The following is a 14,263-nucleotide window of genomic DNA, read 5'->3' as shown; positions in this document are numbered from 1 at the left end:
TCTTTGCTCAGGGCAGGAAAGGAAGGACCATGTCTCTGACATCCAGAAGGTAACAGAATTGTTTTAGTGGACTTCATCTCACTAAGCATAAGGCTGCTTTTATCTCTGTTCTAACCAGGTGAGAAATATCTCCAAAAGGAATACAATAATCTTCACATTAGAGTGTGCATCATTCCTGTTTAGTTTTTGGACTAAACATGGACAAAGGTTGGTATATCTAGGGACCACTTTGACCTCTCAAATGATGACCCAGACTTCAGATATCTGTGTTTTTGACTATTTTGTTGGACAATGAAATTATAGTTGGTCGCTATGCATCCTGCGGTACATTGGTTACTTGGAAGAGCTGATGTATTGAGGGATTTTTCACCAGTGAGGTTTACCCCATACACTGTACAACCAAACTGTATGTCCACTCAGAATTAAGAGTCTGGTTTCAAGGCAGGGTTGCTCCACCTCAGAACACAAGTTCCTTGAGGTGATTACCCTAACTAATTATATGTGGTTAAGATAGACTTCTACTTAAATTCTGGAGGAGCAAACGCAGAGATCCTGCAATGTATTATCATACTGTAAATAAGGCTTCAGCAGACGACTCTCTGGAGATAATGAGTGTAGCAAACGTAACTGAACATATAGCGAGAGGTAAGAGGCTGAGGGACGGTAGGCTATAGAAAGGCAGAGAGAGTGGGACAGTGCAGTGTAATATCAAGAGAAGAACATATCAAGTTATTCTGCTTCTTATACAATATTAAAAACCCCCTATTATATATAAAGAGGAATAGAAGCTAATATATATGTGTTATATAGAGAATAGATTGAGATTTAGATGTGTCATAGTACCCTAAATAATACCAGAGTAGTACAGGTATGGGACCTGTTATCCAGAATGCTCGGGACCTGGGGTTTTCCGGATAACAGATCTTTCCGTAATTTCGGTCTTCATGCCTTAAGTCTACTAGAAATTAATTTAAACATTGAATAAACCCAATAGGCTGGTTGTGCTTCCAATAAGGATTAATTGTATCTTAGTTGGGATCAAGTACAAGGTACTGTTTTATAATTACGGCGAAAAAGAAAATCATTTTTAAAAATTTGGACTATTTGGATAAAATGGAGTCTATGGGAGACAGCCATTCCGTAATTCGGAGCTTTCTGGATATCTGGTTTCCGGATAAGGGATCCTATACCTGTAGTTCATTTGACAGAGGATCTAGTAGTTAATTTCAGTGAGATTGAGGCTTTCCCTTGGGGATCAGTTGGCCATTCCCCCATAATGCTGCAACTGGTGTTACTGGTCCTGGGGCTGAATTATTCATCCAAACATCCCAGTTCCTCTCCTTCCCTTTCTCCCTCTCTCTATCCCCCACTTCCAGGGGTGGCACTGAGATGTAACACTCTGAGAGAGGGGCGTAAGTGAGTCAATTAGTGCCCACCAGAGTAGAACATCTGCATGGCCCATTCTATCTCCAACAATAACAAAACAGGTGAGTATGACTCTATGTGAGTGCAAGGTGGTTAATGATATGACGCTCACTGATTACTATGGGATTAATTTAGGCCTAAAGCACAAAAGATATCTAAAAGAAATTTCAGATACAAGCCACTTTCTATTATATATACATTAAAGTAGGCTTTATACTGATTTAAAGTTATTTGTAAATGCAATGTAGCAGAAGTCAGCTCAAAAAGCAGACCATGGATAGATAATAAAGTGGGGAACATGTTAATAAAAAATATATATAAACATTTTATTAAACATCCCCTAAATGATAAGTGCATTTTTTTTACCCGAATGTTCCCCTTTAATTTGTCAGGCACTGGGTGGCACTATGAGATATACACACAGTGTAATGATTATTACATTTTTCTTTTCCTCCTGAAAGAGAAATCACAAAGGAGTGCATTAAAGGACCAGTAACATCAATTTTTTTTTCTCAAAAATTCGTTAGTACACAACGAAAAAATAACACCAACACAAATTAAAATTTAAAATAACAAAGCCTTTATTAAGAAATAACTTACAGAAACTCCACTTCCTGTCCTCTGCAGAAACGGCGAAAGGGCGACCATTCTTCCTGCAGCGCTCGATTTGTCCTCCCTGGTTAGCTCCAACATTCTACTGACAGCGTGTGAAGCGAGGTGAAGCGAGTTGAAGCTGCGGATCAAGACCCTGCGGGACCAACACTTGAAGCCCTTGCTGCTGTAGGAGTGCGGGAAACCAACTGGTGCAGGCAGCCTAAGATGCAGGCAGTTTCCTGGGAGCAAGCGGTTCTCCCTCCACAGGCAGCTGAGGCTCGGTATCTCCACAGCTCAGTGCGAGGCAAAGGACAGGGGAAGACTTACGGCCAGTCTGGAGCTGCCTCAGTGCAGCAGTGCAGCGAGACGCCATCCAATTTTAGATGTGCGAGTGGTTCTGCAAGAAATAATCGGCTGTCGCGGTTTGCTTGTCCTCTATTTAGCCCACTGGTCATTATTAGCCTGTGTGTCCGTATGTACTCACCTGCCAAGAGGGAGCCGGGCAGAAGGAGCCAAAAGAGGACCCCGCACAGGACTTGCAGTTCTATCCGGCTTCAGCTCTTCAGTCCAGAGTAAGGGAGAGCCGGGCATGGAGGAGCGCTACTATCCAGTCACGTGTTGCAGCAGGCATAACCCTTAGGGCCGGAGGAGCGCGGCTCTCATTGATGAGTAGTGAGTGATTCGGACTCCGTTGAGGAGGGCACATGCAGCTCAGTCCCGCACCTCCCTCCTGTCCGACACTGCTGGGACAAATTTCGTCAAGTGGGAAGCGGCGCTAAATAGAGGACAAGCAAACCGCGACAGCCGATTATTTCTTGCAGAACCACCCGCACATCTAAAATTGGATGGTGTCTCGCTGCACTGAGGCAGCTCCAGACTGGCCGTAAGTCTTCCCCTGTCCTTTGCCTCGCACTGAGCTGTGGAGATACCGAGCCTCAGCTGCCTGTGGAGGGAGAACCGCTTGCTCCCAGGAAACTGCCTGCATCTTAGGCTGCCTGCACCAGTTGGTTTCCCGCACTCCTACAGCAGCAAGGGCTTCATGTGTTGGTCCCGCAGGGTCTTGATCCGCAGCTTCAACTCGCTTCACCTCGCTTCACACGCTGTCAGTAGAATGTTGGAGCTAACCAGGGAGGACAAATCGAGCGCTGCAGGAAGAATGGTCGCCCTTTCGCCGTTTCTGCAGAGGACAGGAAGTGGAGTTTCTGTAAGTTATTTCTTAATAAAGGCTTTGTTATTTTAAATTTTAATTTGTGTTGGTGTTATTTTTTCGTTGTGTACTAACGAATTTTTGAGAAAAAAAATTTGATGTTACTGGTCCTTTAACATGTGTGACATCACTTCCTGCCTGAGTCTCTCCCTGCTCTGGGCTCAGATTACAGCAGAGAAGGGAGGGAGGGGGGAAGAGGAGCAAACTGAGCATGCTCTTGCCCAGGGCAATGAGGTTTAAGCTGAAGACAGGAAGTCTGATACAGAAGCCCATGTATACACAATAGAAGGAAAGAAATGCTGTGGGTTTTTTTTATAGGGGACTCAGAGCAGCACTACTTTGGGGGTTTACTGGTATATTTTGATGGACCTTGCTGATAAGGCTTACTTAGTTTTAAAATTTCCTTCTCCTTTAAGGATGGAATTACTTTCTGGCAGGCTGTTTTTTCTCCTACTCAATGTAACTGAATGTGTCTCAGTGGGACCTGGATTTTACTATTGAGTGCTGTTCTTAGATCTACCAGGCAGCTGTTTTCTTGTGTTAGGGAGCTGCTATCTGGTTACTTTCCAATTGTTCTGTTGATGGGCTGCTGGGGGGGGAGGCTATCACTCCAACTTGCAGTACAGCAGTAAAGAGTGACTGAAGTTTATCAGAGCACAGGTCACATGACTGGGGGCAGCTGGGAAACTGACAATAGGTCAGATTTCAAAATTAAATATAAAAAAATCTGTTTGCTCTTTTGAGAAATGGATTTCAGTGCAGAATACTCCTGGAACAGCGCTATTAACTGATGTGTTTTGAAAAATAAATTTTTCCCATGACAATATCCCTTTAAAACAATAAAAAGATTTGTGTTAGTAATGTTCTTAATGTAAATGTGGGCAGGCTTTCCTTGTCCTTGTAGTTATCAGATGGTGGCTTCTTTCTGATTGTTTGTACTTCCAGCGCTCAAACAGGATATTATTGAATTAGAGAGGGTACAGAGAAGGACAACTAAGCTGGTAAAAGGTATGAAAAATCTTAGCTATGAGGAAAGACTGGCCAAGTTAGGGTTGTTCCCTGGGCTGGTCTATTGTTTAGTCTGGGATGCTGTGACTCAAACTTCCCTGGACTGGTGAAGTTTTTTGCTGAAACTCTGGCCTAGCGATTCTATTAAAATACTGTCAAGTAGTGATGTGCGGGCCGACCCGATGCCCGCGGTACCCACGGGTTTACCCGCGGGTCAGGCGGGTTCCAGTCGACCGCGCACTGCTCCTCGTGGGTGGTGGGCAGGTGCGGATTGAGCCCTTCTCCTGCTCTCCCCGCCACCTTCAAATGCCAGCGTCCGACTTCCGGTTTTATAGTCTCGCATCTGCTCGCCCCGCCCCTTTTGTGACGTCCTTTTGTGACCCCGGAAGTGCGGGCGGGCGTGGGCTGGAGCAGGGTGGGTTAGGGTCGGGTGCGGTTCAGGAAAACCCTGACCCGCACATCACTACTGTCAAGGCTTCACAAAATGAAAGCCCCACATATTCCTTTTTTTGAGTTATCTTGCAAATTGACATTACGATAAGCAGTTTGCATATTTTTGTCCTTTACATTTCTGTTTTCATTGAGAAACAACAACATTTTCCACTTTGCCATAGGCAGTAATGACAGAGGGAAAACTAAAATAGACTAAAAACAGGAAACTGCATTATCGTAAGGGGCCAGAGGAGGCGCTGCTGCTACTGTGGATTCCACTGGCTGTACTGTATTCTTACATAGGCAGAGATGTTATTCTACCTTGGGACATCTTACTGTTGTCTAGTAAAACACAAGATAAGGGGTCTCAGTTACAGTATGTAGGTGTGTCCCCAGTAACAAAAGGCACCATAGGGTTCATTTACAAATGTAAGTACAAATTAAATGACAAAAAGCACCCAAATCTGTAACATCCAGATGCTTCAAACGATGCTTGCATTAATACATGCCTTTACATTCCCCTTTACTGAATAATGAGCAAATTTGAAAACCATTTCCAAAGCAGAGAGCATTGCCACAGCAGAATTGTTACCCACATTGACCCCAAGAATGTGCGCACTCCATTTATCAAATCAGTTGTTGATTTATCTCCATTAAGTTCATAACTAAGGCAAGTCAAAAATAACTCCAGAAGTCTACATCTGCATTTCTTTTATTATGTTATTGCCATAAATGGAAACATCTGGAAAGTCCATCGTCCTCCACTTTGGGACATTGCAGAATTTTCTAATCACTCAAATAAACATGTTTATCATCTTTATTATAAAAGCCCACAATGGCGTCCTTTCACTTGACATGGCCAATATATTCATTTTGGTTTATCTCCCCTTATGCTTCTGCAATATGGAGTTGCAATATGATCTGATAAAGAAAATAAAAACAGAAACGATTTATTATATTGGGAGCAAGGATGCTCTGTTCTAGGCATAAATCTTCTCCATGGGTTGATAGAGCCCATACTACTGTACAGGGAAACTGTGAGTGGGTAGGGTTGCCACCTTTCCTTTACTGGTTCTCCAGATGGTGGGAGAGGGGTGACATCATGGTCAAGACTAGTGATGTTGGTGCAGGACTAGTGATGCTGGTGCAGGACTAGTGATGTTGGTGCAGGACTAGTGATGTTGGAGGTGGGACTATGATGTGGGATCAGTGATTCCAAGATTGTCACATCAATCAAAGGGAGTCCTCTCTGGATTTCCTCTTTAAGAAAACTGGACATGCAGTTTTGGACAGTCCCTCCAAAAAGGGACATGTAGCAACCTTATGGTTGGGTAGCACTTCGGAAATTGAGAAGGAAAAGCAGCAACAGAATATCTAACTGGAGTAGATAACTCAGTAAGTGGAATCAGTGGTCCAGGTGCATCATCCCCAAATCATCAGCTCAGGTAGTGGGAAACCAATATTATGCAAATAAACAGAAATGGGTAACCCGGCACTGTAGGGAATCCACGGGGCCAAAAATATAGAAGTAAAAGTAATATTTATTAATAACATAAAAAAAATACCCATCTCCATGGGCCCAATGCGTTTCATGCCCAATAGGCACTTAATCATATTGCTTTTACTTCTATATATTTTGCCTTGTGGATTCCATAGAGGGCAGATGGACCATTTCTGTTTATTAGCACTTGGACATTCTCTTGGACATAGCTTGAGCAGCCATTACGTATAGGACTCTATAGCACACAAATGTGCTGCTCTTGGCTCTTTGCACCAGAGTTTTAGCACATGGTTGTACATCACTGGGCACAGAATGCAATGCATAGTAGAGTGCTACATTCATGAGCCCTAGCAACCATGCAATGACTAAGACACTGGAATACGAATAGGAGAGGCCTGAATAGAAAGATGAATACTAAAAAGTAGCAATAACAATACATTTTAGCCTTACAGAGCATTTGTTTTTAGATGGGGTCAGTGACAAGTCAGAAGAAGAAGGCAAATAATTAAAAAACTATAAAAAATAATTAATGAAGGCCAAATAAAAAGTTGCTTAGCATTGGCCATTCCATAACATACTAAAATTTAAATGTAAACCACCCCTTTAAACATAAAATAAAATATATTTATGGAATGTGAATAATTACGATAATACGTGAGGCCAATCAGGCTGGGAGATAGAAAGTATTGTCACTACCCCAGCCGGCACCATATAAGTTTCACTCAGTCGCAGGCCCTGGAATAGAAAGAAAGGAAATGTTTCAGGAAGAGAAAATAGTAACAAGAGGCAGATGTTCAGGAATCCATTTCTATAAAAGGCTAAAGATTTGCATTGTCTGCAAATATCTCCCTAAAATAAAATAAACGACACTACAATGAAAGCATAATGAGAATTTAGGCACCTTACATCTTAAAGTCTTACATGCCTACACATAAAGGGATACAGAATATTTGCAGATACATGAACGTATGAAAATCCCAGTGGTTACTGAAGCTTGGTATGGTTTTCTATGGCATCATACGCCCCTTAGATAGAATATAAATACTTACAGCAGGTATGTAGGGTATATAGAATGTATTTCTCACAAGTCCCAGGGAAGCTGCAACCCAGGGAAAGGCAAGAGCCCACTGTGAAGAACACAGAGAAGACAAGTTCATCAGTGTCATTGTCTGACATCAAACATTCACTACAATATGGTGGAATTACTGTCTTTTCTGCTGATATTTCAGTTACTGTGAAAGGTGACACTGAAAATGGCTACTGATTGGTTCCCATACATATAGCACACACATATATTTCTTTATACTCACGTTCCATACGCTGGGTCTGCACAGTGCATTTCCCACACAGATTACTGTAGTTCCGTATGTTACAAGGGACAAAGAGACAGAGCTCTAAAAGAGAGAGTTTGTGTCAGTACCAGTGCCCAACTTTCCAAGGTACCAGGGTGTAACTACAGAGGAAGCAGAGGAGGCCCATGAGACTTATGAGACCCTCATTATTGAAAAATGTCATACTGGTAAAACAGGACAACCTCTGGATATATTGGGGACCCTAACATTATTTTGCTGTGGGGTCCAGGAACATCTAGTTACACCACCGCCTGGTACATCACTAAGGTATGAGACAATATATATATAATTATATGTATTTCCCACAATGCCTAAAACCATCAAGGTCACTCATCATTCTAGTCACATGCCTGCTTCCCTGAGCTGGCAATCCTTTTCTGTTATCCAAAATGCTCGGGACCAGGGGTTTTCCTGATAAGGAATTTTTCCATAACTTAGATTTCCATGCTTTAAATCATTTCCATACTAAAAAATAGTTTAATCATTGAATGAACCCAATTATCTTGTTTTACCTCCCGTAAGGATTAATTATAGGGATGCAGCGAATCCAGGATTCGGTTCGGGATTCAACCAGGATTCGGGCTTTTTCAGCAGTCGAACCAAATCCGAATCCTAATTTGCATATGCAAATTAGGGGTGGGGAGGGAAATCACATGACTTTTTGTTACAAAACCAGGAAGTGAATTTTTTTCCCCTGCTCACCCCTAATTTGAATATGCAAATTAGGATTTGGTTTAGTATTCGGCCGAATCTTTCGTGAAGGATTCGGGGGTTCGGTCGATTCCAAAATAGTGGATTTTAATATTAATTATATCTTAGTTTGGGTCAAGTACAAGGTATTTGATTAAAAAGGAGTCAATGGGATATGGCCATCCTATAATATTGAACTTTCTGGATAACAGGTTTCTAGAATACAACCTGTACCACATTTGCCATGAGAACTTGTTCTTGAGTGCCATGTAGGCATCTCCTTCCCTTCTCCCAGGTGTCCCCAGCGCCAGATCTAGGAGGGCACATGCACAGTAGGGAATCTCAGGAAAAGTTCTTTACTGAGCATGTGCTGACCCACTCTCAATAGGGGTGCATGAAAGACTGGAAGAAGCTCCCAGGCTGCTGCATATTTTGAAGAAAAGGAACCCAAGCCTGGGGTTACAGGTAAACACCTAGAATCATTCAGGATGCCCAAGAACTAGGCATAAATTTAAACCCACTTAATATCTTTACTCAATGTACAGTTCACTGGAAATCTCATTACAATTGTAGAAGAAAGGGGGGGGAAGCACTTTAAATGTTTAAAGACATACTATTGTCACAGTACAATGCTCCATAGTGCCTGAAACCATGTAAGTAGAACTTGAGAGCAACTCCAGGGATGTCCCTGTCACCAGCAGCTATTAAATCTGTCCCTTGTCCAACAAGCTTTATAGTTCAATGGGGGGGCTGGATGTCTCAGACCATGAGGATGTTTGTGATCCCAGCAAGGAAGACTATCAAGATGTTCATCATTAAATACAATAAATGTGCTGTAGCTACTTACATCTGGCACGCGCATATACCGTCTGATCCACGGGGAGATTGTTGTGCAAGCAAAGAGAAGAGAAAGCTGTTCCAAAAACAAAGAAGAGAATGTTTTAGTTATATTCTATCCTGCCTTAAATAGGGACCTCTGCTCCCACCATGTCCATAGGTTTTTTTCAAGTAAAGTTCACTATTTACTGTAATACCATTTTCTAAACTTCCACCATGGTTTTTGTGTCAAATGGAAATATTAAGAGGAGAATGGATAAGTATTTTGATTTTGTGAAAATATTTATCTGCTCTGCTAGAAATTTAGGTCTTATACAAGTTGTTCTTTCCAGGCTCAACCACAACCTCAACTTCCTTTGCTACTCTGCTAAATTGACTTTTATAATCCCATTATAAGAGATGTGGCAAAGCACAAAAAATGTGCAAATCTGCATATGTAAATCACTTTTTATCTTCCAGGCCATTAAAGTCATTCCCCTAAATTAGTATCCCAGGAGCCCTCACTGCCACTTTCTCAAAAACAGTACTGCACCCCCCCCCCATACTGACCTGTTTCCCCTACCTGTTTGAAAACATTAGAACATTTGATTGGCAGGTGCCATCTTACACCCAAAAAGAAAACAGAAGGTGCTATGATTAAGTGCCCAAGTGCACGAAACGCATTAAGGCTATGTATTCATTTACTTTGTGGCCTGAAATAAAGTTCTCCTTTCTTTTACAAGCCTGACGTTTTCTGTTTAGTTGGATACCTTCACCTTGAGCTGTAGGTCTGGGGCATGTGCAACCAGACCCCATGTACTACTGATGAGATTAAAATTCATTGGCCCTGCATTGGGAATTTCTTTCTTTGAATGTATCATTTATAACAGCCATCTTACACCACCTAATCTTCTCCTCCAAGCAATCACCAACACTGAGCATGTGCCTTTGCAACCACTCTAGATCTGGCTTGAACTTCTAATGCTCAGTGTGGTTAATAGCTTGGAGGAGAAGATTATGCGGGGCAAGAGGGCACCATTCAACTCTGACTTTTGGGAAGAGTTATGGAAATGCGAGGTGCAGTGATGTGTTTCAATTGATACGATATGGGAACCTTACCAACAAGATGATCTTAAAAGTATGACCAGCTTTAATTCTTTGCAAAGCACTGTATTCATGTTTTAGAAAAACAAGAATATTATTGGTTAATAATGGCAATTTCACCCTTGTGAAACATATAAAGATATTAGGATTTATCTTAAAGGTTAAGTAAAAACTTATTATTACTTATTAAGTAAAAAAATAAGTGAATGTAAAATGAGTAAGGGTACTATTCTAAGCACTTTTGCAATGTATATTCATTATTTATTTTGTTTTTTGTTTCTTCCAAGATATTAAGGGATACATGTACTGTTAATATGAATGAATTTTGTCACAACAGCACCACCTGCTGGTCATTTTCCCACCAGTCTGACCACCAAGTAGTCAAGGAAGTTGTCAGGAGAAAGAAAAAGGCTGCTCTGATGTTCTTCTGCTTAGGAAAAAAATTAGAAACCTTTCTCACATCTTTCCTAATCATAAGAACATCAGAGCAGCCTTTTTCTTTCTCCTGACAACTTCCTTGACTACCTGGTGGTCAGACTGGTGGGAAACTGACCAGCAGGTGGTGCTGTTGGAACAAAATTCAAATCTAAAAAAAATAAATAATAAATATACATTGCAAAAGTGCTTAGAATATCCCCTCGTTAACTTTATATTCACTTATTTTTAAGGTTTACTTATCATTTAAAATTTTTTGCTCTGTATATAAATAGCAGAACTTTATAGTGATTTCTTATTAATAACAGCATTACCCAAAAAATACAGTATTCTATACTTTGGCTTAAAACCAGTAGTACTTACGTTCTTAAAAGTTGGATCAGAGCATGCCCATCTCAAGGTGACCAGGTTAGCCGCATAGCATATGAGAGACACCAAGGTGGAGTTCTAAGAGAGAGTAAATTGTTCACTCAGTTTCCAGGAAAAATAAGTTCTGTGCAGGAAATATAAACTGGACACACCTCAATGTTAAATTAGAAGAGTAGGATATGGCATAGGTATGGGACCTGTTATCCAGAATGTTTAGAACCTGGGGTTTTCCGAATAATGGATCTTCTATAATTTGGATCTCCATACTTTAAGTCAACTAGAAGATGATGTAAACATTAAATAAACCCAATAGGCTGGTAGTTCGTCCAATAAGGATTAATTATATAATAGTTGGGATCAAGTACAAGCTACTGTTATTACAGAGAAAAAGGAAATAATTTTTAAAAATTTTGATTATTTGGATAAAATGGAGTCTAAGGGAGACGGCCTTCCTGTAATTTGGAGCTTTCTGGATAACGGGTTTCTGGATAACGGATCCCATAACTGTAATTAATGTAAGACTTCCAGTTGCCAACAAAATCCTGGACTATGGAAAAAAACATTACATCAGATTCATGGACAAGAGTGCAGTGAGAACAAATTATCTCATGGTTTATCATGTGATCAAGTCATGGAGGAGATTCAATTTGAGGAGAAAAAACTTTTCTCCAACTTCAGTTCCAGTTTTTTCTCCCATAGACTTCAATAGCGTTTTCTCCTGATACACAGTGAGATAAGTGTTTCTGAATTGATTTGCATCTCAAATTGAATCTCTTCCATGAGTTAACGTTGGATAGTTAACTATGGGACCTCTGTGGTCTTCTGTGTGGGTGGTATGTAGAACATTTTGGACCTACAGTAAAGCAGGTGAGTAAAGCACCACTCAAGAAAAGGCTGTGGTTCATTTACACTGTCTAGGAGCCAGTTTGAATGCAACATTATTAAAGAGGAAATATATTGGTGAAAATATAGAAATGCAAATTAAAAATATCTGTCTGATTGATGTCATCAAGCCGGCAGTTGATCTGTAATGGTAGGATGTTACCTTTCTGGGTTTCAAGTCCTTCTCTTTATCAGGTGAGTCTTTCTCCTCATCCCACTGATTAGATATGAAGAAGAAAGAACTGACAGTCAATCATACATCTCTAATGGATATTCTGTATAGTAACAAGTAAACCCAAGTCTAGTAACCCCTGAGATGTTTGTTTTCAAACATTGGCCCAGTAAATGCTACCAGTTGACTAGATCCTATAGGTGACTAGCAAACATTTCACACTTTGAATCAGATTCAATTCAATAAGAAAAAGATTTATCACATGAAAAGTGGATAAGATTCAATTTGAGAGGCAATTCATCTCAGAAAAACTTCTCAGGGTTTATCACTTGAAAACTCTATTGAAGTCTATGGGAAAAAAAAACTGGAACTGAATTTGGAGAAAAGTTTATTTTCCTCTAATTAAATTTTGTTAATGACTTTTCACCTGATAAACCATGACACAATTCTTTCTCACTGAATTGAATCTGGGCCTTTATTTCATAACACAGCAGAAAGAAAAAGTTATCTCCTGTTTTATCACGTGAAAACTCATGGACGGGACTCAATTCGAGGAGAAAAATACTTTTCTCCAAATTCACTTCCAGTTTCTTTTCCATAGACTTCAATAGAGTTACGTAAAAAACAGTGAGATTTGAATCTCGACCATGAGTTTTCACATGATAAACCTTTTTCTCACTTTTTTTTGTGAATTTGGCCCAATATGTCTTATCCCCACCCATAGCCATCTTATAAACCCCCTACATAGGTCATGTGGGGCTGGTCATATATATAGATACCAGTATATTATACACATGATTCCAACCCAGGGCCCTAACAGAGACTGGGGGGGGGGCAATTGACCAATGTAGGGACGACAATACCAAATACAGGTATGGGATCTGTTATCCCAAAACCCGTTATCCAGAAAGCTCTGAATTACGGAAAGGCCATCTCCCATAGTCTCCATTTCCATTTTCTCTGTGATAATAAAACAGTACCTTGTACTTGATCCCAACTAAGACCAGATTAATCCTTATTGGAGGCAAAACAATCCTATTGGGTTTAATTAATGTTCAAATGATTTTTTTTAGTATACTAACCACCATATGTTATAAAAGGCACTAAGTTTGCCCAGGAGCAGTAACCCTTAGCAAACAGGTGACCAGTAAATTCTACTTGCAGATTGGTTACTATGGGTTACTGCTCCAGGGCAAACTTAGTGCCTTTAATTACATAACCCCATTGTGGAAAACCCCAGGTCCCGAGCATTCTGGATAACAGGTACCTTACCTGTCACTGCTGAGTGCCCATGTGGGCTCTAAAAGCTTTACTTTTACCAGAATATTGGTCCTAAGGTCAATAGATAGATACCCACCATGTTTATACTCTTGTGGGAAGCTGTGGAAGAAATAGACAGTTATTATTTTACATTTATAACGTGTAATTCTGTAATTGATTATAAAATATACTCAGTACTTACCTGCAGTAATTATTTCTTTTATGGGTGCCATTTTGCTTATCAATATGTTGTTATTAGTCTTGTCCTCCCTGCTGAACAGGAATAGATCCTGGGCTTTGAGTTTGATGGTTGGTTGACTATGAAGAATTCTGTTCTTTGCATTATGACTGCTGTCAACTGGGTCATCAGCAATTACCATCACCTTGTCTTTCCCTGCCAGAATGACAGGACAGAGAGTTACAGTGGTCAGTTAATGACTAAATGATGAACAAGTTCCTCAGATGCTGGAAGGCTCTTCTACACAACATATTGGAGAGCCACAGTCTGCAACAAGGTTGACCCTGTGCCAACCTGTAATCTTGAAACTGTAGTTGTCCAAGTTTTTTTTTTTTGTCCAAGTTGTCTATTTGAAGCCAAAAGCCTCTCCATGTCTCATGTATTTTTATATTTCTGGTCATCAAGACCATCAATAGGTTTTATAATAAGCAGAAAGGGTGATTTCAATACTCTTGGTGCCAACACAGATAGGGCATCATAAACAAGGGTGTTCCTGGGGCCCAGGGCATTCCAAGGTTACACAATTACATAGTTAATTGGGTTGAAAAAAGTCCATCAAGTTCACCCCCTCCAAATGAACCCCATTGCATGCATGTATATATATATATATATATATATATATATATATATATATATATGTCGTCTGAAGGTGCACACCGTTTCCACGTTCATGTACCTGGGTGCCAGCTGAACATTAAGTAGATGCAGAAGTTGAAAGTAGCGACACTCACAGGTTTTGTAGAAGGTTTGAAAACAAAAGTGTTGTTTATTGAAGCTC

The 14,263-nt window shown here is 40.5% G+C and overlaps 1 protein-coding gene across 3 annotated transcripts in view; it reads right to left on the bottom strand.

The window, feature by feature from the left end:
* Positions 1 to 14,263, bottom strand: part of LOC121398309 — an 84,397-nt gene that overhangs the window by 58,493 nt on the left and 11,641 nt on the right. Inside the window, exons 7-15 of one of the 3 annotated variants that reach the window (XM_041577402.1) lie at positions 13,450 to 13,641; positions 13,345 to 13,367; positions 11,979 to 12,032; positions 10,928 to 11,011; positions 9,057 to 9,122; positions 7,478 to 7,561; positions 7,217 to 7,294; positions 6,814 to 6,902; positions 5,363 to 5,587 (exon numbers count right to left, since the gene is read on the bottom strand). In XM_041577402.1, coding sequence (XP_041433336.1) covers positions 5,545 to 5,587; positions 6,814 to 6,902; positions 7,217 to 7,294; positions 7,478 to 7,561; positions 9,057 to 9,122; positions 10,928 to 11,011; positions 11,979 to 12,032; positions 13,345 to 13,367; positions 13,450 to 13,641 — 713 coding nt within the window. In that variant the 3' untranslated portion in view covers positions 5,363 to 5,544. Of the gene's footprint in view, positions 1 to 5,362; positions 5,588 to 6,813; positions 6,903 to 7,216; positions 7,295 to 7,477; positions 7,562 to 9,056; positions 9,123 to 10,927; positions 11,012 to 11,978; positions 12,033 to 13,344; positions 13,368 to 13,449; positions 13,642 to 14,263 lie in introns of those variants that run through there. The other 2 variants (XM_041577403.1, XM_041577401.1) reach the window with 2 other exon arrangements.

This window comes from Xenopus laevis, chromosome 9_10L, assembly GCF_017654675.1.
Source record: "Xenopus laevis strain J_2021 chromosome 9_10L, Xenopus_laevis_v10.1, whole genome shotgun sequence".
Lineage (NCBI taxonomy): Eukaryota > Metazoa > Chordata > Amphibia > Anura > Pipidae > Xenopus > Xenopus laevis.
The sequence above is the reverse complement of the archived record's forward strand: the minus strand, read 5'-3'. Positions and strand labels throughout refer to the sequence as shown.